The sequence below is a fragment of the Cladophialophora yegresii genome (genome assembly GCF_000585515.1).
Source record: "Cladophialophora yegresii CBS 114405 chromosome Unknown aczIN-supercont1.6, whole genome shotgun sequence".
Taxonomy (NCBI): domain Eukaryota; kingdom Fungi; phylum Ascomycota; class Eurotiomycetes; order Chaetothyriales; family Herpotrichiellaceae; genus Cladophialophora; species Cladophialophora yegresii.
In genome coordinates, this window is record NW_006913050.1 from 2010699 (window position 1) to 2034588 (window position 23890).

The following is a 23890-nucleotide window of genomic DNA, read 5'->3' on the forward strand; positions in this document are numbered from 1 at the left end:
AGGGATCTCTGGTGGGTTGCAGCACTTTAGAGACACCTGCGGACGCCTACGCATTCCATTGTGCCTGGCGGTTTGAAAGCCGGTTTGATCTCGTCTCCAACGTAATGCCTACGTACCTACCTAGGTACTCATTGCGATAGTTTGCTCTTGTATCTCGCATCATACAGCAAACACCCGTTCATGATAAAGGACATTCTTCATCTCAGCCTTTTCCACAGGTGCTGTTCAATCCTCATCCATGGACTCCCACCCATCTGGGCCACCTGCCCTGTCCGCATTGCCTTCCTCCTCCTCATCCTCTTCCTCGTCGCTCTCGTGATCACTCAGGCTGGCGCCGACCAATCTTTCTTTGCCGTCTGATTCTGGCAGTTGGACTCTGCCCGCGAAGACTTTCCTAACACTCGGATTGGTGCTGATGTCCCACACTTGCAATCGACCTTTACTCCCAGCCACTGAGAGCCTGAATGCCACCTCCGTATCAGGTGCAAACTGTGTCGCGAAGATCCTCCCTACGTCAAGGTTCCTCGAAACCACCATGTTTGGTTTGTTGTCCTCAACATTCCATATCTTGACTCTCTTGTCATCCGAGCCCGTCGCCAACAGGCCGGGCACTGAGGGATTGATATCGAAGGCACTGACCGCTCCGTCGTGTGCTTGAAGCGTCCACACCGGCTTGGTGGGCTTATCGTGGGACGATGGGACGATCCGGGCATCGAAATAGTGGACAGTTCCTGCCTCTGTGGTGACGTAGAAGAAGTTGGGGTCATGAATATCCCATCTCACTTTTTCGACGTCGGCCTCCACGACCCATTTCGGTGCTTGCGCGTCTGGCGCCCGCATATCCGTCGCAATTACTGTCCGGTCGTAGCTTCCGCTCAAGAGAATAGTTGACTCTGTCGGGTGCCAGTCAAGTGCGCACACCTTGCCGCTGTGCATTGTGTATGATTTCGCGCACTTCCCGCTGTTAAGATCCCATAGTTTGACCGTCTTATCGGCCGACGCGGAGGCAAGCAGATTGCGGTGGTGACGGTTGGCAGCCAGCGCAAGGACTGCGTCCACATGGTACTCGTCGTTCGCTTTGGGTTTCTTTTTCTTCTTCTTCGACTTCTTCTTGCTGCTTTTCGAACTGCTGCCTTCCCCGTTCTGCTCTATTTCTGCTTGTTCTTCGGGCTCTTGTCCCAATATCGCATTGGGGTACATGCTGTCCACAACATCGAGATCCCAAATCTCGATCTCCGGGTTCATTGTGCCGATGGCCACGAAGTTGCCTTCTGACCGCGACTCAGATCCTTTGCCAACCGGGATATTGATCCACTCCACGCAAAGCGGCACGGCAGGCAGCATGATATCATGATGGACGTAGAGATTGTCCGCTTCGTCTTCGTAGACAAAGACTTCTAGCTGCGCAACTTCGTCCTCGACCTTTGCTGCTAGGATTAGGTTGTCGGAAGCCAGTATCTGTAAATCTTCTCTTTCGTCTTCCGAGTCTTGCTCGCCCTCTGGTAGAACGATGTAAGGGTCCTGCTCGTGCGGTGCGTGGTACGCTAACGAGCCGACATTCCCAAACATGGAGAATTTCTCGCCTTTCTCGTCCACCGGGTCGTCATCGTAGTCGTCGAGATTGTATTCCTTCAGATCATCCTCCTCAGTTACTGTAGGTTTGGCAATTTCAGAGACTTCTCCCGTAGGTACACCGGCTTCGGAGTCTGAGTCTTCGGAGTCTTTGTCGGCGTCGGCGTCTTTGCCATTATGCGCATCGAGCAGATCTTGCTGTGCGTCCTCTAACTGAAGGCGGGCGAGTTTCGATATTCGGCTAAGTTCGGCTTCGTCGACCTGGTATTTCTGAGGGAACTGGGCGGCAACGCCCCTACGCACCCATGTTGTCGCTAGCGTCATTGACATCGTGGTGAGTGGCAGGCTGCGGTATTGAGAAGGGACCAGCCAGTCTCGAGCAGTTGCTGTACATATTTGCGGAGTCGCACCGAAAAAAAGTAACAGTAATCTAATCTTTATCTTATCTTAGCGTCATGCAAGGCTGCAGTAAGGGACGCAAGGCTGCTTTAGCTTCGATCTCCAATGCGGAACATTCGTAACCTTCATCCTTCTTGATCCCTCAACCTCGATTCGCCCTCCTTGTTGAACGTCAGATGTGGGCGTGGCTCGAACCGCATGATCAGTATTGGAGACGAGTCTCCACGAAGATGCATTCCCATCTGCATACAAAAGACAATGTTGGTGCGTGGCAATCAAGTCCCTTCGAATCGCATGCTGTTTTGCTCGAGGCAAAATGTGTTGCGGTCGAGCTTGCGTTACCCCTGCTTTGGTCTCTCAAGATTATTCTCGCAGCAATTCAATTCAAAGGTTGCCCAAAACAGTTCGGTCTGACAAATTGTACCACAGGCTGCGAGGAGATCATGAACGCACTCGACGAATGCCACGCGCGCGGCTTCCTCTACAAGGCCACGGGAGGCTGCAACGATATCAAGCGAGAAGTCAACAGATGTTTATCTGGCGAACGGACGAAGAAGAGCAGGAAGAATCGGGAGACTGCTTTGGAGCGAAGAGCGAGGATCGAGTCGGTTTGGGCGAAGTTCGACGAGGGCGACTTTTCGGCGCTCGAGCAGTTCACAAAGTCGAAATGAAGGTACAAGTAAGCTCTGCAAAGGTCGTCCCTGCGTTGTCCTGAGAGTCCGTCTGAAATAGCATTGGTCGGTGTTCGAGGGCTTCTGCATCAAACAGCGTCTGGTCTGGCTCAGGAAGACTCGGGGGTATGTACAGAAACGGAACGAAGAGAAAGCTTCTCAGCTCAATGCTGCTGCTGCCGTGCTATGTGGTTGAGGAACCAAATTTAATCTGTTGAAATGCCGGGAGGGTGTATCTGTCTACTAATTGCGAGACGCGAACATGACTCGCAGATGGACTTTGGACGGCTTGCGACTTTAGGGAATCCGGATACCGCAAGAGTCACTAGAACCTCTCCAAAGATGAGCAGACGCGTTGTAAGCGCGCAAGCATACACTCTTCCATGGCATGCTTATGACTGTGGTTTTCGTTCGTACCTCGAACCGCGGACTCCTCGCGTGCGGCGAGAGCTGAGAGCTGAAAGCTGAAAGGCCCGGAGGTTTAAAGCGGCATTGCCACAGGCTGCGGTGAATGGGGGACCCACCAAAGTCACTTTCCTCTCTCTCGGCGTAGTCGTAATTAATGCTGTGACGTGAAACGCAATTCTATCTGCCTTTGGTTGCTTTGTGGTGAGAACCGTGCGACCGGAGGATACTTAGGGCACTATCTGTTTCCTGGTATACGTTAGTTCTGGCCCAGGACGTCTTTGTTCTGCATCGAAAGCAGTCAAATTCGAGTCCCCCACAGGTGGCCTTGAGACATATGTCTCACGCTCACCGCTCCGCAGATGTGGCATTATGACCGCTGGAGACAGTACTCATGAACGATATGGTACCGCAGATGTGGCCGTGGAAGGAGCCACAGCTGCCAGCGCTGGCGTCGCCTTGGCCCCCGCAGTTGAACCCGAACTCGATGACTTCGGTCTACCCAGAAAGCCGGTGAGACGAGCCCATCCAGCGGATTCGGACGACAGTGAGGACGAGGCCGATACATTCCACGACGCCGAAGGTGCTACAGATGACTCTAACACAACTCCGAATGCGAAGGGGCCCACTGGGAACAAGTCGAGCGATGGTGCACAGGAAGCTGCTGAGCCGGTCGAGCTGGCTCAGGTATCACGATCGACTCTCGAAACCCCAGCAGACTCAATAGGCTCGGCGAAAAGCGAGTCGGCGGAAGAGACGAAAGAAGAGCACAGTGTAAAGGGGGTCCCACAGGCCGATACGGAGAGGCCAGAGAATGTGCCACCTGTGACAGTCGCCTCGAATTCCGACTCGAAGGGTGCAGTAGAACCAGCCACTACCACATCTCCAAGAGCCTCTCAAATACAAGCCACAGTCATACCAAGGCGCGATTCGAAGCCGAAGACCGGTGCAGCTTCCGAATATTCCCACCAAAGACAAATCTCGGCGCCTACACAGTCAGACGATGAAGACGAGGAGGTAGAGTGGCAGGCTATGCCAGCCCTCGATGAATTTGACATATATGACGACAATGGACGTCTAGTAGCAAAGGGCCACAAGGAGAATGAAGAAGAGTCAAATCCATATTCGGGCATGGGAGGCGCAGGGAAGGGGTATACACGAGTTCAGCTGGATGAGGATGCCCAATCTGCAACGAGTATGGATGAGGAGACGAACTATCTATTCAAGAACGGGCCGAAGCAGCAGGCGACAGCCGATGAGGACAATGACGATGACGAACAGCGGGATACTTTAAGCCAGCTGGAGGCCACCAAGGATCTCTTGACCGAAGGACAACGGATAGCTTACGTCGGAGTGGTGCGGCTCACCATCCATAAGATGTTGGAGGCGCTCAGTGCGCTAGAGAAGACCAGGTCTGCACAGAAAGAGCTCGTCAAGTCTATAGAAAGCATGGATATGTGGGGTCAGAAGATGATGGTGCGCCTCTACTCCCATATGGACATCAACCCTGCAGAGCAGATCATGATCGAGCAGCTTGCCGAGCATGGCGTGCAGCCCTCTGACCTGGTCGCTCCTCTCATGCTTAACGCGAAGGTGAACAATCCTATGGCTGATGAGGTTGCTGCGGAGTCATCAAGATCAGATCCATCTGGAGTTCGGGACGGGATAGCATCCTCTCCTGCTCTCAAAGGCCCGGAGACATCAGTGAAGGAGGTCCAGGATGGCGAGGAAGTCCCGGAAGTACATGGTATGGAGGATATGCCTCATACAAAGGAAATTGACCTCGACTTACGGTGGACTGTCTTGTGTGACTTGTTTCTGGTTCTCATCTCGGATGGTCAGTACGACGCCCGCTCAAGACGCTTGGTCGAACGGGTTGCTTCAACCATGAGCATCACCTGGATGCAAATTTGTCGCTTCGAGAAAAGGGTCATTGATGCACTGGAGATGCAAGAAGCAGAGGCAAGAGAGAACTGGGATGAGTCCGAAAACATGGAGAAGCGACGAAAACGTGCCCTGAAGAAGAAATACATGTTCATGGGTCTGGCAACTGTTGGTGGAGGCCTTGTCATTGGGCTATCCGCCGGTCTGCTTGCACCTCTTATTGGAGCCGGACTTGCCGCTGGTTTCACAACGATCGGTGTCACCGGTACCGCAGGGTTCCTTGGTGGCGTTGGTGGAGCTGCATTGATAACGTCCGCTGCTACAGCAGCTGGTGGTACCATTGCAGTTCGAGCTGCAGATCGGAGAACAGGCAGTGTAAAGACCTTCGAATATCGACCGTTGCACAACAACAAGCGACTGAACCTTATTCTGACTATATCAGGTTGGATGACTGGCAAAGTTGATGATGTCCGCCTGCCATACAGCACGGTCGACCCCATTATGGGGGACATATATTCCCTGCTATGGGAACCGGAAATGCTCCGATCGATGGGCGACACGATTAACATTCTGGCAACCGAAGCCTTGACGCAGACGGTCCAACAAATCCTTGGAAGCACTATACTGATCACCCTGATGGCTGCGCTCCAGTTGCCAGTGGTGCTGTCAAAGTTGGCGTACCTCATCGACAACCCGTGGAGTGTCTCTCTTGACCGCGCCACTGCTGCCGGCCTCATCTTGGCGGATTCTCTGATCGACCGACATCTGGGGCAGAGACCCATCACCCTGGTAGGCTTCTCGCTCGGGTCGCGGGTCATCTTTTCATGCTTGAAGGAGTTGTCTCATCGTGGTGCGTACGGCTTGATCCAGAACGTGTACATGTTCGGCTCGCCTGTGGTGGCCAGTAAAGACGAGTATCTGCGAGCCCGCTCAGTTGTCGCCGGCAGATTTCTGAACGGCTATTCTTCCGGTGATTGGATTCTGGGATACCTGTTTCGCATGACGGCTGGTGGCATTATGGCCGTAGCTGGGCTCGCCCCAGTGCAAGGAGTGCCCGGCGTGGAAAATATCGATGTAAGCCCATGGGTTAAGGGCCACATGGCTTACCGCGCTGCCATGCCTAGACTACTCCGCGAGGTCGGCTGGGAAGTTGAGAGCGACGAGTTCACCGAGATCGAGGACCCCGATCCTGAGAATCATGCTCAGAGGCAACGAGAGTTGATCTCAGAGATAGAGGAGGCGCGCAAGAGGGCTGAAGAGAAGCCAGAGAAGAAACGCTTCGGACTATTCAAGCGAGGCAAGGCAGCAGAGAAAAAGGGGTGGGAGACATACAATGCGAACGACATCAACCACAAGCGAAACGGCAGCACTGCTCCCGACGCAGGTGCGGACACCAACGGCAACGTCTTCTTCGATATCGAAGCGATTCGAAGAGAGTTGGCTGGGGAGATGATCGACGTGCGCGAGCTGGACAGCACCTTGCCTCCGATGCAGATCACATCTATCAGTAAGGATGGCGAGAAGCACGTGGAGTACTTGCGGCTGCCCTCCGGGATGAGGGCGGAGGAACTTGCCCGGCTGAACCTCCCGCCGCGACCAGATGAGGTTGACGTTTCGTTCGAGCCTGTCAAACAACTTGCTCCTATCCGGCCTGCGAGAACTTCATCCTTAAGGCCAGCTTCGATAGCGAGTCCCCAGCGATCTCCTCGCGTCACCCCACAGCGATCGCCTCAAGGTTCCCCAGATCCGAACGGACGCTCATCGTACGCTTTCGCAGAGCCCAGGGAGCTAGCCAGCACGTTGCCGCCGCTTAGCCTGACACCGTCGGCATCACCCAGGCCTGAAAGCGCCAGGGTCCCTAGTCTTGCCCGGCCTGAGCTGAAGGCTCATGTCACTGAGCCGTCAGTGCCGAGCTGGGGTCGACCTCCGTCACGCAATTACAATCCAGGCGGACCTTCGACGTCGGCATCCGAGGTGAACCTCGAGCGCAACGCCTGGGCAGATGATGACGACGGGTCTCGTAAGGGCCGCGATGAGATCAGCATGACTTTTGAGTGATAATTCTGCAGTTCTATTGCTTGCATAGCGCGGCGTCCGAGCGAGGTCATAGGGGTTTCCTCTGCCTACTTGGGGTGGACTCGAGGGCTGTGGCTTCCTTGTGTGGGCCAAATCGATAGTCGTGAGTCCACTGGTGGCTACTTCGTCTACTAGAATGCACATACATATTCTTTCTCCGGCTTATTGTACCTTTGCGTCTGTGCGCTCGGATCATTGGACCTGCACAGAATTTGGCGTGCTGCACTTTGCCGTACAAGGCTTGGCCTGTTTACGGTTAGTGGCCACTGCCACAATCTCACTGTCGCGGCAGCGTTCATAGAACTCTCACTTTCCCGTCATCGCCAGCTCACTCTCATAACCTCATCGCCTGGATTTTTCTTGAGATCTCGGCACTGCTGGTACAAATATGCAAAGCTCCTTGTTTCGACATGTTGCGCCATTGTTCAAACACAAAGACTATGCAGGACTATTCCCTCAACCTCTCCGCCCGCCAAAGCAAGTGTTGTCCCTCTCTTCCTTTGTCGAGCCCGACCTCTTTCTTCGGCCCTGCTGCTCCATTGTCCAGGTCTATACTCGGTCATGAGGACAATGGCTTTCCGCGTGGCTGTTGCATTGACTTGGTCCTTCCTCGTAGACGAGCGGACGATATCCTTGACTTTCCTCCCTTTCCTCCATCAATTCACATTCGACTCAATCACACTCGCCTGGATTCATCGTTCGGCATCCAGAATCGCACTCGAGCCTCATCCATCGTAGCTCAGCCCCCCCTGTTCCTCTCAACAAAACTCACCACAATCAGGCTACTAACATAGGTCTTCGAAAATGGAAACTCTGTTCCAGCATCCCAACCTTCTCTTCGTATTCCTGTTCGTCTTTCGATATTTGAGGTTTGTTGTACACCTGTTCGCTTATTTTCGCTATCGCCCATCGCAAATCTCTAAGTATTCACGACTGACGCGCAAAGATTGCACTGTCGTTATCCCGACCTGCTGTCCAGATGCGCCAGCCTTCAGCCATTGCATCGAATCAATCGTGCAAAACTCTCCCAAAGTTATGCATATTGTCGCGGTGGGTGCGGAGCAAGAGAAGCAGGTATGGTCCATTATAACCCCATTCGTACGACGCCATCCAGACATCTGCTTCAAAGTATCACATTCCGACGTGGCAAACAAGCGACGCCAGGTTGCGCTTGCCATCGCCTCTATCACAACCCGGATTATCGTTTTATGCGACGACCATGTGGTGTGGGCCTCACCCAGATTCCTCGCCGCGGCGCTCGCACCTTTCGAGGAGGACCCAAGCGTCGGTGGAGTGGGCACAATGAAGCATGTTATCCGCCACTCGGGCATCGGCCTCTTCCGGGGGTTCTGGAATGTCATGGGCGCCTTGTACCTGGAAAGACACAACTTCGAGCATAGAGCGTCCAATGCTGTTGACGGCGGTGTCGCAGTGATCAGTGGCCGCACCTGTCTCTACAGAACTACCATCCTCCAGGATCCAGCGCTGTTAGCTGGCTACCTCAACGAAACCTTCTTGTTCGGTCTCCTCGTGCCCTTGAATGCAGATGACGACAATTATCTAACCCGAGCCTTGGTCAAAGGCAATTGGAAGATAAAGTTCCAGGACACCAACGACGCTCTGATCTTGTGCGACGTCGGAGTGTATCCCAAGTTCCTCCAGCAGTGCCTTCGATGGGCACGCACGACATTCCGAAGCAATCTCTGCTCTCTGCTTACCGACCGATCCGTCTATGGAGCTCACCCTTGGTCTGTTTATGCGCTTATGATCAGTCAAATGGTGAACTTCGCGCTCTTCTACGACGGGGCCATGGTGTGGACGCTGACTCGAACAGATTTCTGCTCCCAGAGTGTTTTGAAGGCATTATGCGTTTGGATCCTCATCTCGAAACTTCCGAAACTGTTGCCCTATTTCTGGCGCCATCCACGGGATCTGATTTATCTTCCTACCTATTACATCTTCGCCTACTTCCATTCATTGATCAAGCTGTGGGCTCTGTTGACATTCTGGGACGTCCAATGGTCGGGACGAGATTTGGCGAGCATTAACCAGACCGTGACAGGAGAAAAGGCAGCTCAGGACCCACGTGTCACCCCGGAAGCTGATTATGGGAACTTCACCGACGATTCCAACAACAAAGCCACGATCCCAGCCCGTACGCCCACCAGACCCATCACGCAACCGGTGAGCAGACCCATCACGCAGTCGGCGAACAGACCGCACCGGAGCACACCGCAACCCGTGGCCACACCCTGGGGATTTGTACAGCCGGTAAACTTACACAACACACCGGCAAACGTCCTTCAAACCCGGCTGGCAGGTAGAAGCTGGCCGGCAGAGTGGAGCGTCAGGAAACGACATGCTTACCAGGATCAAGGTTACCAAGGTGACCACTCCCCCGTGGCTCTCGAGTTCGAGGAGAACCTAGCCACCACCCGCTACTTGACTCCGCCGAGGTCGTCAAGCGACGGGCGTCAGTGGACGCGAACATCAGAGCCAACGTCGGTCCCAAACCAGACTCTTCATCCGCTTCCACCGACACCGCCTGACTCACCACGGCCATTCCGACCGTTGTTGACTCCGAGCCGCATGCCAGAGACGCCGTCTCGCTCTTTCATCCGAGTTGACCAGTGTGGCAGGCTACACGAGGGGTATTATTCCCGGCGGATCTGCGACTTGTGAAGTGACAGTGATGAGTAAGTATCCGTCCAAGAAAGATGAGTTTCGGTGTTTGCCAAAGTAACCCTATTCGTGATTGCAGCTCGGTGAACCAAAGACAGATCAAGTCATCCAGGCTTTGTAGGTGAGTGAGTACACATCCCACCGAGGTAGGTCGGCGTTAGAATCATTGCCACGGGGAGGTAGAGTCACGATATTTCGCCCACTGCGGGGCTGTTATGTTCTGGTACAAGGTCCAGTATATCCCAAGAAGGCGTTCTTATTTCGAGCCATTGTGTAGAATCCAGTAGAATCCAGCAATGAACAAGTCCTGTTACCTGTATGTATAGTATATTCCGATACTCAAAAACAAACCGTCGGTGCGTCTGGGCACGCAACCAAGTAAGGTACATAGCCAAGCCCATTACTATATTGCTATATATATATATATACCCTTCCCTTCGTTTATGCCAGGTCCTGTGGTGCCCTAGCTCCGCTGCAGCGAGGAGGAGACGACTCCCGTCTCAAATCGCTGAGATGCTAGAAAATCCAAACATTTGTGAAGTATCATTGTGAACATTCGCGTGCGTAGGCGGCACGTAATTCCCCTGGTATGGCGGGTTCTGTGCGGAAAAGTCGGCGTTTTTGTATAACGGGTTGACGATCCCGACGGGATATTTTGGTCGTGAAGATGTCGCCGCCGGCGCCGGCTGCTGTGTCGATGATGACGCCGAAGGCGGATAGTATGTTGTGGAGGTTGTGCTTATACTGTCGTAGTCCGGAGCACTGCTCGTCCAGCCCCATTTCTCGCGGAGGTCGTCGTGGATGAAGTCCACGCGCCAGCCGGTTTCCTTTTTGATCCGGTCGAAGATCTGGAGCACTTCTTCTTGCTCGCGTCTGGAGGTGAGATTCTCGCCAGCTACGGCGAGGCAACGAATCGACGCCGAGGCGACGCCTCTGTCCTTGACGTGGGCCACGATGCCGCAGATCTGTCGTGAGTGGTGGAGTCTCATCTCTTGCATCTCGTCTGCCGTCTGAGGCTGCATGCTCGCCAGGGGATGCACGGAGCCCAGCAAGGCCATGGCCGTGTGATAGAACAGCCTTGCGACGATGGTTGTCCTCTTGATGAGCCAGAGCTCCGGGAACGAACTCTTCGACTTGGTCAAATATGAGGGGACTTGGCCCAGGGGCTGCATGGTGGGTGGAATGCACTTGTTCCAGCGGTCACAGAATTGCTCGAGACCCAGCCATTGCTGGTGGCGTTGGTGCAGGCGCATCTGTTCCGCGTGGACGCTGCCGTCGTGATACCGTCGCTGCGCTTCGGACCGGAAGTTTGTGATCTTGGACAGGATCCAGAGCATCTTGTGGGTCCAGTCTTCTTCGCGCCCGCCAATGCGTTGAGGTTCCATGTTCATGTTGATGCCCCATGTATCGGGATCCCATGCGACACCCCAGTTGAAATGCAGGCAGCTGAACAGCTCCAGCCCAACGTTCAGCCAGAAACAGGCCGAGCCGATACCCGTGGAGGTGGCGTCCCATCGGCATTCCTTGATCAGGGCACGGGCACCTGCGATGTGGTTCATCCTCTGCAAGGCTTTCTCGGACATAACTTCATAGACATTGAGGATGGTAGCCGTGGTGGCACATAATACACTGTCTCGGTCAGGGTTCTGGAGTGACTTCAGTAGGAGCTTCGTCGCGTGGTTGTAGTAGTTCAACGCATGCTCTTCGGAATAGATTGAGCTGATCAAAGTAAGATGCCGGCTTCCACACGCAAGGAGCGCGTAGCGCAGCATAGGCTCCTTGAGTGCTTGGAAAGGAATGACGCGAGTGAAATGCTTGTCCGGGTCCATTGAGTCCATCCACAGTCCCACCTCTTCCACGAACACCTGCATGTACAAGACTTCGTCGCGGTCTTCTAAGAACGGTAATGATTCTTCTGGTTCAGGAGGGGCCATCATAGTCGGTTGATAATGTTGTCTAACTGCTTGACCGGGGTCCGGGAAGGAAGTCATAGAGTTGGCTGCTTCATCAAAGGTATGGCTTGTGGAAGTCGAGTACATTGCTTGAGGCGGTTCGGGATAAGTGTTCGAGTATTGTTGACCAGGTAGCGGCTGATGAGCCATGAGCGGAGCGGCAATATGTCCGTAGTCGTAGGTCATTTCTGGCATGTCCAACCTCTGCCGCTTTGGCTCTGGTTCAAGTGGATGATACTTCTCCAGGCCGCCCTGATATTCGGAAGCAATGTCACGTGAATCATCCTGAAAGCTGATTTTCCAATCATGCGATCGAGGGACTACATACAGCGTCGGGTCGCATGATATGTCAATGAAGTTCAGGCGAATGCCGCGCTTGCATTTGCGATTGGACTTCTTGCAATTCTGACAGTTCGGTAATCCTTCATCGCATTTGAGATGTCTCTCGCGACATGTCAAACAGCCGGTTCTAACTCGTTTAGGTTTCGTCGACGGGACGTTGTTCGGCTTCGGCTGAGGAGCTTCAGTCTCCTTCATCGAGAGGGGGCTGTTCTGAAGTGTCTGCGAAGTGGGCGTCGATTTGGTCGACGAGTCCCGGGTCATGGAACGTTGATCGTGGGCTGCATCTGCTGTCGCGTATGGCGGAGTCAGTAGCATGTAAGGCGAAGGTAGAGTCTTCGAGGGGTCCAGCCTCGGAGACAGCTGCGAAGTCTGCACAGACAGGGCGTCGCCAGTCGTCCTGCGGAGAGGCACAATATTGGCAGCTCGCGCCTCAGTTGTAGTTGACGAAGACAGAGCCGCTGCGGGCTGGCTCGAGGGAGGGTAGTAATGCGCCAGCTTGAAAACTTTATCGGGGTTTCATGGCCGTGCGTGACGATCTGCGGTTCGTCCAACCCCGGGATCTCGCTACTGAAGAGCTGTTTTTGTAAAAATGGTGTCGTGAACGTGCAGTTTGGATGACAGGTAAGCAGTCGCAACGAGTCTGTCTGGCCGTCGAGTCAGTAAGAACCAGACTCAGCATGCATTGAGAGGATGGTATGAGGAATTGGCGAGCTGGAGAAACTTGGGGGCTGATCGCTCAACAGGACGGCGGAACAGTAAACCATAAGAGTGAAAGAGTCTTCACATCTCTTGTATTCGTTTGTTGCAACTGTTGATGCGCGTGGCGCTCCCACTGAACAATTCCCGGGATATGCAAGGTGCTGCAAGGACAGAGATACCGGGCCGTCTCCGTTGCCACGATGACGACATTCACCTAAACATTGAGAAAGCCTCACATACCTTTGCGATGTTGGGAGCGACGACGCTGGAAACACGCTGCGGTCGACTATGTCTCTGGAGTGAATGGCGTGTGAATGGCGTTTGAGGTTTGCGCAACGAGATGCTCTGTGTCTGTAGGTCCAATGCTAGAACGTGGGGGGCAGACAATTAAAGAAAGAAAAGACGAGAGGGTCCAGGCGTTGATGCGATTTGAGTTCACAGGACATGTTGATGGGAGCTGCAGTATAACCCTGGACGATCCAGGAGTCTGGCACCGCTGACAATTTAGGGTGTGGCTTCTTTTTTTCGTTTCGCAACAAGATGCTTGCTTGCCTGAGACTCGCTTGCGCAGAGGAATCAGAGCTAGGCATACGGAGAAGGCGACAGGGAAGCCCCCAGTGATTGGTCGCCGCCTGCGGCTCTCCCCCCAGCCAGCGCCCTAGACGGCACCATGACCAGCATCATTCGGCAGTCCCCAAAACACGACTGCCAGGGATGAATAGGCGTGGGTTCCAGCCTAGCTAGCGGCTAGCCTTGCTATCCGCAGATGCACCAGGACAGGCCCTGAGGCTTACCGGGGGAGGCCGACGACTAGGGCCTTTAACTAGTGGGCCGGCCGGGTAAAGGGACCTCGGGCAAACACTGGCTCCTGCCGCGCAAAGATGAGAGTGCATGCCTGGGGCTTGAACAGGCGTCATGGCGTTGACTCTTGGAAGGACGCTATCTGATTCTTTAGCGATGTGGACCTGTTACTGGACATCTTCCAGCCTGATGCTCATCAACACCTCGTCGAGAAGCAGCCGGGAAGTGCAGCTGAGAACATGGTTTTCAAGGAGTATGCCTTCCCATAGGCTTTTCTCTGCTACCCGGACGGAGTATGTACGAGGTACCTCGTACTGGTTCGGAGAGAGTGTCCTGTTCTTGCTGTGCAAATCACAGAACACACCAACGCCGTCCAAGCGAATGCCCCGTCGCCGGGTTGCTGTAGGCTGAGCAAGCGCTACGGGGCAGATCTGTGATGATTTGTGTTCTACTGCACGATTGACAAGCGACTGACATTACGGAGCACGGCTATCACAATCCCATCTAGATCTTGCAGCTCGAAAGCAGTAAGTTTGGCGTCTATCAGCGCGCATTCCGACCTCTCAAAGCCTTCACTTGGTGATCCTGGCGATGATTCTCGACCACTTCTCCTCTTGCGCGCCATCCTGACGTCTCTGCCCTGTGCTAGATCCGTGCTACTGGCCGCTCATTTGGGATATCTGCGGTGCTCCTGCCTCTTCTTTCGGGCTTACTATCGTCTATAGAGACCCGACTCGGCGAATACCCCTGCTCTCGGGGTCTTCACTCGCTTGCTTCCCTATTTCCACCACTCAACCTCGGCGACTGAGTCCGAGGCGGAGAGCCTAACACTTCTACAGTAAGTTCCCTGTGATTTTCGTGTCGTTTCCACCTCTGCATTCCAAACGGTCCCCAGAGAGGAGAGACTGTCGGAGATCGGAATTGAGATTTTCGCCCCCTTGTGAACTTCATTTCTCCCCGCCTTGACGTAAGTAAAGCCGGTTTCCGCAATCGTTGTCGCTTCCCATCAACCCTCTCGGAACAACGGTATCTCTCTGTGCCTCTGGCGGGCTCGCGGTGCTCTTGGAGCCGTCAGGTTCCAACTGGACCTTCTTTGCCCTTTTCGTGAACAATACATATACGAGCACTGAGGCCAGGTCTCGATTCATGCACTGTGGCTTTCCAGTTGCCTATTTCGTTACTCGCTTGCGTGCATCTTCCTCTCTGGGCAGTCTCCGCGGCTGACACTGCCATCGGCGCGCCCGAACAGGCACACCCCTGGCCCTGCAGGCGTCTCGCCCACTTCTTCTGCCGGAAGAAGCCCTCGCTTCGACAGAATTGCAGACCAAATCCAGCAACAATGTGGCTGTGGTGGCTTGGTCCCACGTGGTAATAGTGGCTCGTAGTCATCCCTTATGCGAGCGATGTGGCTCGGTCTTCCGCCGGCTGAAGTGAGCCGGCAGGTCTTTGCGAGTCTCAGGCCCTCGCCACTTCTGATGCAAGCTCGCGTGCACACTTCCACCACGACCCCTGTCCAGCTCAAACATGGTCATTTTGGGGCCAACTTCGGAGCACGAAGGATCTTCGCCTTCGTAGCGAATCGCCTTGTGCATGATGGTATAGAGTAAGTCCATCGAATTTCGTCTATGAATGCTTGGGTGTCTGCCCGGACGACTGTGCGAGAAACGTGGCAGCCTCAAACGACCGTTGGTCAACGGCATCTCGAACCGGCATTTCCGGCACGGGCCTATGATGTTTCAAAGACAAGGTCATCGTCGACGGGTAATGATTCTGTCTCGCACTATGAGACAACTTTACGTCAAGAACAGGAACATCATTGCGCTGCACCTCCCCATAACCAAGACAATCGCACAGCTTCCGGTGAAAATCGCTACGTATGGAGTGCTCTAGAGCCGTTGGTAGCATGCATCTACTGTACTATCTAGATTGCACAAGCGCGTGGATGCGAGCGTTGTACCCTGTCCAGCTGACTCCGCGCAAAATGACACCTCAACTTCAATGAGACTTGTTTGAGTTGCGGCCGTGTTCGGTGTTAGGTCCAGACTTAGCAGCAAATAGTACAGACCAGGCGGAGCAAGTTAGCACAGACTACTCCATGCCGTGGTAACTGGCAATAGCCAACTGCACCCTGTCACCCACCCATTCTTGATGTCCATTCGTCCCCAGCGGCCGCCCGGAAATGGGATGTGTGTTATATATTGCATGGACAAAAGTTCACCTCAAATTTCTGCCACAGAAATGTAAAGCACCCCGCCCGCTTGGCCCAGGGGTAAGGCGTCGTATGTTACTATAACTCCACACATAGCAGAACACAATAGCTAACATACATCAAGTCACTCGTACCGACTTACCGGATGCAATGAGAAGATCCTGTGTTCGAATCACAGAGTGGGCAATAATGTTCTTTTTTGCTATTGTCTGCTGGTGAAGCTGTTTAGAAATGGTTTTGCAGGGCCGAGACTCTATGTACATGTGGCGACCTTTGCAGACTACAGTACTCCGTACTAAGCAAGCCCAGTATATCGGTCACGCACGTGGCGGCGCAGACGCAACCTCGTGTCTGCTGTTACTAACGCAGCAGCAGTACTGTTGGCGTTCAATAGGTATATCTTGAACACCAAGTTTATTGCCGAAATGCTTTTCTCCGCAAAGACTTCGCGCGCATCTACCGTCGTCATGTTATCGGCTAATTCCGAGGGAGCCTTCCGTCTCTACAGTGATCAATTTGGGCCTACGCTCTGCTTGAGTAAGATAGCCCAGCCCAGCCCGACCGCCCACAAAAGATGTCACGAAAGACACTTAGCTTGCACTATAAGGAGCACGATTTTGGGATACGTATCCTATCGCGGATTATCCATCCATTGAATGACCCGGTGTAAATCTTCTCGCTGCTGGATTGCTCCCATTGGCATCTGTCAAGGTTTCCAGCCCTTTTTCTCCGGACCATTTGGCCCCAATCTTGGGAGACGGAGTTACCAGCACGAGTGGATTGGTGCTTGTTGAGAAGATGAAGACCACCAAATGTTGCAATTCCGGGGTTTGACCACAGTCAGTCAGTCAATCGGCCTGTTTGAGGTTCAGGGCGGCTTCGTGCTGGCTGCTGGTGATGGACGCTCTCTGCTCATGGACGCTCTCTGCTCATGGTTTGCCGGCTGCCCTGGATCACCTTTCCTTCTTTTCGGCGTGCTTCGGCTTACGCGTTGCGTTGCCTCCTGTTCGTGTATTTGGTTACTCTTTCATTGGTCAGGTCGGTCCTGTGGGAGAAGGAATACACGGCATTCACGCAAACAGTTGCTGTCAGCCCGAGGTGCGCTGGTGACGGACTTTTGTGAGAAAGCTGATTTAGTCTTCGTACGGACAGATCAATAAGGGACCGTCGAAGATTGCTGATACCTCGTGGTCACCAGCATTCTGCATAACGAGGAGTACACGTATTCTCGTTGTACTAGCACTTGGAGCCGTGCAGTAGCATTTGGAAACTGCACTGGCTTGGCAGTTTTATCAGTCAGGCACAGTACATCGAGCGTGGTGTTTCTCGACCCGTGGCAGAGACGTTGGATGAATCTTGATGGCGGCACTAGACTATGACCTGACTGTATTGTTCCGTTTACCAGAGACGCATTAGAAATCCTGTGCCGTCACTTGAATCCATGATAGCCAGCATGTCCCTTATTGTCTAGAGTACTTGCAGCGCTGTTAGGAGATGGTTTGTTGCTAAGTCAGATTGCCAACTACTACCAATGCCAGGAGGACTGCATCTTATGGTCCTTTGTTCTCTGGAAAGGCTTTCAGAAGCTGTCGGAATTTTCTCAACGACTGACGGCCTTCATAAATAGAGCTACGCCGGTATGTACAGACTGGAGTCCTCACTCGACCATCCACTGCTTATGCAGACATCAAAAGTCATCACTTTTACCACTCAAGGGTATTAATGTCGATTTCTTCGCTTTTCGACATCGTTCTTGTAGGCATCCTTCTCATGGAAGCTTCCCATCAGGCTTCGGTAGGCACTGACGTTACTTTCCAGGGTTCTCGCCGGACTTGTCCTTCTCGGCCTTCTGCTTGGTCAAGTTTTGCATTTCTTCCACTGTCATCTCATTCTTGCCGGCATGCGTGATCTGTTCGCTTTGAGATGCTAGCTCAGGCTTCCATTCTCCCCTTCCGGTCCTGGCTTTCTCGAGGGAATCCTCCTTGTGACGGTCGATGTTTTCGGCTCGTCCTTCGTTATCTGCAACATGTAAATCACAGTCAGTTGAGTTGCTCCTGACAGAGATAGATTGCCGCGAAGAGATGCAATCTGCACGCAGCCCCGTCTCAATGGCAGCTTGAGCTGGGCCTCCGTGGGACGAGTATGTGTGCCGATAGTAAGGACAAGTGGAAGTACGCACGAGCATGATCTTCGCTGAGACCTAGTCGTGCTGTTGAGGTGTGGAAACCCGCAATTGATCTGGAAGCGAAAGCTCTTCCGGCACTCCGCAGGGGGCCGGATGCTCTGGCGAGGTATGACATCGTGAGGAAGGATATGAACGTCAAGGAAAAGAGTCCGGAGAATCGAAAGCTCGAATGATTTGTTTTCAGTCGCTAGGGGTGCGTTTGAATAACCGGTGTCTGCCTCTCTACGAAGGGGGAGGTCCTCAAGTTCGGTGGGAAAAAGGTTGGTACGTTCCTGCGGTGGTGCTGGAGAGTGCCGAGGGCAAGCTTCCGTTGCACCTTCATGACGTCGCTAGCTCACCCACGGGATCTCTTCGCTCATTGGCTCCAGCAACTGCTGGCTCTTTGCTCCGAAACCCAAACCCGAAAAATCACAATCGATGGTATCGTCATTGGTGGGTCGGAAGAATTTCCCTTTGAGTTTATTTCGTGGTGTCACGCGGCGAGGCTTGGCATCGATCGCGTTACGGCTTCGGACGCGCCTTCCTCTTGCGAGCTGAAGAAGGCGCATCTCTCATTGAGACTGTGTCAACAACCACGGCAACCACAGCCACGATGCTACAATCCTCACCGAAGAGGCGAAAACTGGATCACGCCCACTCCCCCGCTATCGATGATACCAGCCACGAAAATGAACAGCCCATCACCCCGACCCGAGCGTCGTACCTCTCCCCGACAAAAAGTTCTCTAGCCCGTTCACACCCCCACCTCATTACTCGCTCTAATAGACGCTCTGCCACCGAACCGAGAGGCAAAGCACTGCGAGACGAGATACTTAAGACAAGAACTCAACCTGTGCAGACGCCAAAGACTGTGTCCCAAATCCAGCAGTCGCAAGGCTTGGATGGTGCTGATGATCCAGCTCCGAGACAAGTGAGCGATGGGGCGCCCGAGACACATCTGGACCATACCGCGGAAAGATCTGATGTCGGCGCGGATCCAACAGAGCGCAGTCCTTCTTTGAACGAACGATCGCCAACACAGAATAGACATCGAGAAAGGAGCATATCGGACGAAGACCCTGCACCACCTATCATAGTACCACAACTGGTATCAAGGAAAGAATCAGCCGCTAGACCACTCTCTCGCAGTCTGTCTGGGGAGCCGGACCTACCGCCAACGCCTGTGGAGCTTGGCCTCAGTCCGGCACCAGAACGTCCGCGAGGTCTGGCATCGAGTAGCAGCCCTCGAGGCTCCAGTATGAGTAGGGGCTCTAAGAGACAGAGGAGACGGTCTGCTGCGCCCATTACAAGCAGTCCGCTCAAAACGAAGGCACCCCCAGCCGCCGTATCCGACAATGTGGAAGCAATGGGCGAAGAGTCTACTCATGATGATGGTCAGGAAGCGCCAGAGAGCGAGCCTGTTGAGGCACAACAAGAGAACGCGGGAGAGACAACAGCGTCGGATGAGCAACAGTCAACATTCCATTCGCTGCAGGAGCAATTGGAGCATCTCAGGCAAGATTGTCAGCACCTTCAGAAGGCTATTGATGACGATGACGATTTGAGGGAGGAAAGCTTAGCTATCCTTCGACAGTCTCTCCTGCAGAACGATCCCCTTCGGCTATCAAAGTCTCATAATGACGGAGACAACATCTCTGCATACTTGACATTGTTCGCGCCGGCCAACTTACAACTTACAAGTCATACTGAGACGAAACTCATAAAGGATCGAACAAAGATCGTCCACCGTCTGAAGGTGGAAGCACCGTCTCCATGGCTCCCAAATGCTCTCTTTTGCGTCTTTGAAGTGGCCATCGATGCTGAGAACGCCCAGATTGAACATGTGGCCCTGAACGAAGTGATGTTGGCCGTTACCCGCCGCACCAAGTCGAACAAGGCCGAAATCTACAGATGGGTTAATGACCGCTTAGAGCACCCTCTGCATCGGCTTGACGTTAGCGGCATGGTCTGGGGCATGGGACGGTGGTTCAATGCTGCGGTCGAACGGGCTAAAGTATTCCGATGGATTGACCTGAAATACAAGAGATTCCAACTCGATGCTGCCGGCCAAATAGACGGAAAAGACGAAGGGTTGACTCGAGACACATGCATCGAATTAGCACGATATCTGGACAGCACTCAAAACTCTGCCGTTGATGCCGACGTGATAGAGACCTCTGGCGGCAAGAAGTACCGGAAGAAACTCATGCTAACTTGGGAAATCGACCTAGACTGGGCTGGCGGTCTCACCTCGAACATTCAGATCTCCGCCAGTGGCATCCCTCTGAAAGCAGAGCCTGGGTTGAAGACCATCTTCTGCAGCCTCGTCCCGAGGGTGGGCGTGAAAGGTGCGTTCGAGAACGTCTGGAGCATGATCCATAGTGAGGCCGAGGAGTACAAGTCCGACAGTGCCAAGGGAAAATTCAAGAAGCGGCGGAAAGACGATTGAGCAAGGTCAATCTATACAGATTCCACGATGCTATGAATTCACGAGTACGATGAGATGCTTATGAGCATCAATATGCCTGTTGTAGGCGCCAGTGGGTAGGGCATTGACCAGAGGAGCGCGGGGAGCACGCAATCACGATGCACTGTCGGAGGCGAGCAAGGAGTAGTTGATGATCGAGGTGTCAACAAAGAAAACCTTCGTCTTGACTTGAATCTGAATTTCATTGCTCTTGCCTATGCTTTTTTCATGCACCCCTCTGAAAGCCAGGACAAGATTGTTCGAGAATTTGCACCTGCGGCATGAGCATTACAATCGTATGCCATGCCTTCATTGCTCTGCCTTCATCACAAGCCGGTGACATGCACACACTTTCCTCCAATGGCTTGGCACGCACGAAGCACCGACCTGAGGCCTACTGAACGCAGAGATTCCTTCGATGACCTGGTTGCTTTCAAGGTTGCAGCAGACCCGTCTTCTCAAGCAAGCATGCACATCTTGCCCTCTTGACCACACGACCCACATCGTATCTAACCGAGAGCTGGCCCGCTTACTTCTTCTTCGCCTCCTCAGCCTCCGCCTTGGCCTTGTTTCTCTTCTCCCTCGCGCCCACGTACCGTGCATCGGCTCTCAGGTTCCTCAACTTCGTGTATGCAGCCTCCTCGCCCTTGGGCATATCACCCTTCTTAATCTCGCTGAACGCATGCTTGATGCCCACTCCACTGTCGATGGGCAGCACGCCGTGGATCTTCTTGGCGATCTTGCTGCTGTCATCAGAGGCCATCTTGACATCTTCTTCCGAGCTGTCGAGTTTCTTGAATTGGCCGGACTTGCGGGGGAAGAGGATCAAGCGCGACTTGTAGGTCTTGAGGCGTTGGACGTTCGCCGTCAGCGTCTCCTGGTTGGTGTTCAGGCGGCGCGGGTCGATGGCAATGCCGATTGTGGATGCGAGTTTGCGGGGGATGCCGGCTTCCTAGAGGGCGGAAAATAGATGTTAGTAAAACTGGGATTTTGTGCGTGGGGTGTGACTGTTGGCGTAGCTGTAGGTTTTGAGGTTCGATAAGTCATGACAGGATATTCTCGAGGCAAATGTGGACAGGTGAACGTTTCCAGAATCTGACCTCGACACTCCATCCAGCGCAAACCTCAAGAAGACAGGGAAAGGAATTTCGGTGGTAAATTTCAACGAGGTGTCAAGTTGAGGTGGAGATCGAAACTGGACTTGTGGCTCCGTACCTTCAACTCCTGCATCGTGAAACCTCTACCGGCGCGCGCACGGCGATTGTACTTGATCGTGGGACATCGGACCACAGGTCTCAGCTTGTCGACCGGACGGGGCGCAACGGCGGCGGCTTTGGCCAAACGAGCGGCTCGACGTCGAGACTTGCGGCCTGGCTGGTCGAAGTGCACGCGCACACGGCGCTGCCAGTCCTTGTGGAAGTGGTTGTTGGGGAGTTGCTGGTTGTGCTTGATCGCCATTGCTGCGAAATGACGATGTCGACAAGCGTGCGTGGGTGCAAAAGGGAACGACGGTGTGGTGAGGTTCGTCAACCTGGAGGTGCTGCCGTGAACTTTTTGGTGTGGAGCACTGGCCAAAATTCGCTTGGCATTGTGTGTCATGTGACTTTGGTTTACCCTGCGGTGCTGCAGGAGCCGAATCCGAGTGCCAGCCTCGTTAGTTTCTTTCCCAGCCTTGTTTCGCTTTCTTCGGCAGATTGGCTTCCACTACCTAGGTACTCCGTAAGCACGAGACATCTAAGAGACCAACGAAGTTCAGAGGCGCAAGGATATGCGAAGCAAGACAAACCGTGCGCACTCAGAGGCACAAGTAGTACATACGCATCTGAATTGTCAAATTGGTGAAGCTGAGACCATCTTCATTGATAAGACTGAGCATGAGCTATCTGTGGTAGAGACATCCTAACGCATGACTTCCAGAAATCACTTGCCAACGCCACCTCTGAGAGGAATCGAGGGTATCAATACAATCATCTCTCCAATCGCTCGTCGTTGTATCATTTGTCTCCAAGCATCACTCATTTCAACATTCGTCCCGTTCCACCTAGGCTTGACTCCACGATTCAATCCCAAGCCCAACGCCTTGAGCTACCTTTGCCTTCTTCGCCTTGATGTCTATTTCTTCGGAACTTGGCCCTCTCTTCTTTGAATGACTCGATTTCTTGATCGGTCCGAATAGCTTGCTCTGTAAGAGGTTGCTAGACCGCTCTGCACCTTGTGACAGTCTTAAGCTCTCTTGACTTCCAGGGTTCCTCCGCAACATTTCGCTGGCCATGGAGCTCGCTTGGGACTGCTGAACGTTATCGTCACTGACCGCTTCTTCAACATCGGATATCGAGATGGTACTATCACGGTCATGCCGTTCTCTTTCTGCAGACTCGACTACCAATTGAGAAGGAGGGGCGGAGAAGGGTACCATAGGTTCCGGATAGCTTTCTTGAGTTTTTGGCCGAGTCTGCTGAAGTGGCGTGGTTTGAAGGGATGAAAGGGAGTGTGCCCCACGGGTGTGTCCATGCTTCAGTTTCGAGGTATGTGTTCGAGTGGGAGTCGAGGGGACGCTGAGACTCTCTCCACTAAGAACTTCACCTGCCGCAAGGAGGGCGGCGATGTTGGAAACACTTGGTGCAGACTGCGGAAATTGAGGTACTGGCTTACGTTGAGGCGTAGTAAACGCATCCCGAGGAGTTGTGTATGAGGGCGACATGCTCTTGAGTCTGGTGAAATGCTCTCGGTTTTCTCGAATTCTCTTCTTCAGTAAGTGGTTCTCTTCTTCCAGCAGCTCGCATCTATCCCTCTGCAATTCGACCAGCTTCTTCGCTCGTGCTAGTCGTCTTTCTGCTTCATCGCGCTCTTCTTCCAACGCTTTGCAAGTCCCTGTGAGTGCCTCGATCTGTGGATGTGGTGGCGGCAGCGAGTTGCGTTGAGACATAGCACGGTGCTTGTACTCGGCGGCCTGAAGAACCTCGACTTCCCTTCGAGTCATTTGGTGTTCGATCTCGGCTCGTTGTGCTGCTTCTTCCGACTCCATAGCTAGCAGATTGTGCTGTAATTTGAAGTGAGCGGCCGAGGTTCTTGCTTCTCCGACTGCCGCAACCAAGTCTTTCACCATGATTCGCAACCCTTCGACGTCTGCTGTGGCAATAGCATCTGGCGTAGGTAGCGCTCGAAAAACATTGGGCCTGGCGGTGGTCGAAGGGGGAGAAGCGAGTCGAGTCTCTTCGTCGTTAGTCGTCATCCGGTTCATTGGTGACTGGAAGCGGGGAAGTTGTGTCGACGGCGGAGGAGTCATAGATGCAGACATCGGCGGGGGCGATGTGTAGGCAGATTTGTTCATGCTATCGGCTGAGCGAGTCCGAGCGGGTGGTGGAGTCGAAAGAGGCATCGAGTGGTCTGCGCTGGCTTGCGAGTTTGCCATGAGGATTGAAGTAGCTCTGGCGTAAGGTTGAATAGGATTGTTTTGTGAAGGCCTCAAAAGCTCTTGGGTCTGAAGAACCAAATGAGCAGACTCCAAAGCCTGCGCAAGTTGTGCTGTCGAGGTGTCCCTCGGAGCCGATGCTATTGATAGACGGA

The 23890-nt window shown here is 53.5% G+C and overlaps 9 protein-coding genes across 9 annotated transcripts; 4 read left to right on the forward strand and 5 right to left on the reverse strand.

Annotated features, from left to right (window-relative positions):
• Positions 1–225: 225 nt before the first annotated feature.
• On the reverse strand, positions 226–1902 carry A1O7_08745 (uncharacterized protein; the record flags this gene model as incomplete). The annotated part of the gene is made up of 1 exon (XM_007762735.1): positions 226–1902. One exon carries the CDS (start codon positions 1900–1902, stop codon positions 226–228), a length of 1677 nt encoding a protein of 558 aa, XP_007760925.1.
• Positions 1903–2201: 299 nt separating this feature from the next.
• A1O7_08746 (uncharacterized protein) lies at positions 2202–2642 on the forward strand (the record flags this gene model as incomplete). Its single annotated transcript, XM_007762736.1, has 1 exon — positions 2202–2642. The coding sequence occupies one exon, from the start codon at positions 2202–2204 to the stop codon at positions 2640–2642; it is 441 nt and encodes a 146-aa protein (XP_007760926.1).
• A 777-nt stretch (positions 2643–3419) lies between these two features.
• Positions 3420–6989, forward strand: A1O7_08747 (uncharacterized protein; the record flags this gene model as incomplete). Its single annotated transcript, XM_007762737.1, has 1 exon — positions 3420–6989. One exon carries the CDS (start codon positions 3420–3422, stop codon positions 6987–6989), a length of 3570 nt encoding a protein of 1189 aa, XP_007760927.1.
• Positions 6990–8042: 1053 nt separating this feature from the next.
• On the forward strand, positions 8043–9435 carry A1O7_08748 (uncharacterized protein; the record flags this gene model as incomplete). The annotated part of the gene is made up of 2 exons (XM_007762738.1): positions 8043–9269; positions 9328–9435. The coding sequence occupies 2 exons, from the start codon at positions 8043–8045 to the stop codon at positions 9433–9435; spliced, it is 1335 nt and encodes a 444-aa protein (XP_007760928.1).
• Positions 9436–10189: 754 nt separating this feature from the next.
• On the reverse strand, positions 10190–12244 carry A1O7_08749 (uncharacterized protein; the record flags this gene model as incomplete). Its single annotated transcript, XM_007762739.1, has 1 exon — positions 10190–12244. One exon carries the CDS (start codon positions 12242–12244, stop codon positions 10190–10192), a length of 2055 nt encoding a protein of 684 aa, XP_007760929.1.
• Positions 12245–17499: 5255 nt separating this feature from the next.
• A1O7_08751 (uncharacterized protein) lies at positions 17500–17992 on the reverse strand (the record flags this gene model as incomplete). The annotated part of the gene is made up of 2 exons (XM_007762740.1): positions 17500–17711; positions 17872–17992. The coding sequence occupies 2 exons, from the start codon at positions 17990–17992 to the stop codon at positions 17500–17502; spliced, it is 333 nt and encodes a 110-aa protein (XP_007760930.1).
• Positions 17993–19114: 1122 nt separating this feature from the next.
• Positions 19115–20305, forward strand: A1O7_08752 (uncharacterized protein; the record flags this gene model as incomplete). The annotated part of the gene is made up of 1 exon (XM_007762741.1): positions 19115–20305. One exon carries the CDS (start codon positions 19115–19117, stop codon positions 20303–20305), a length of 1191 nt encoding a protein of 396 aa, XP_007760931.1.
• A 547-nt stretch (positions 20306–20852) lies between these two features.
• Positions 20853–21781, reverse strand: A1O7_08753 (50S ribosomal protein L13e; the record flags this gene model as incomplete). The annotated part of the gene is made up of 2 exons (XM_007762742.1): positions 20853–21275; positions 21539–21781. The coding sequence occupies 2 exons, from the start codon at positions 21779–21781 to the stop codon at positions 20853–20855; spliced, it is 666 nt and encodes a 221-aa protein (XP_007760932.1).
• Positions 21782–22364: 583 nt separating this feature from the next.
• On the reverse strand, positions 22365–23621 carry A1O7_08754 (uncharacterized protein; the record flags this gene model as incomplete). The annotated part of the gene is made up of 1 exon (XM_007762743.1): positions 22365–23621. The coding sequence occupies one exon, from the start codon at positions 23619–23621 to the stop codon at positions 22365–22367; it is 1257 nt and encodes a 418-aa protein (XP_007760933.1).
• Positions 23622–23890: the final 269 nt, after the last annotated feature.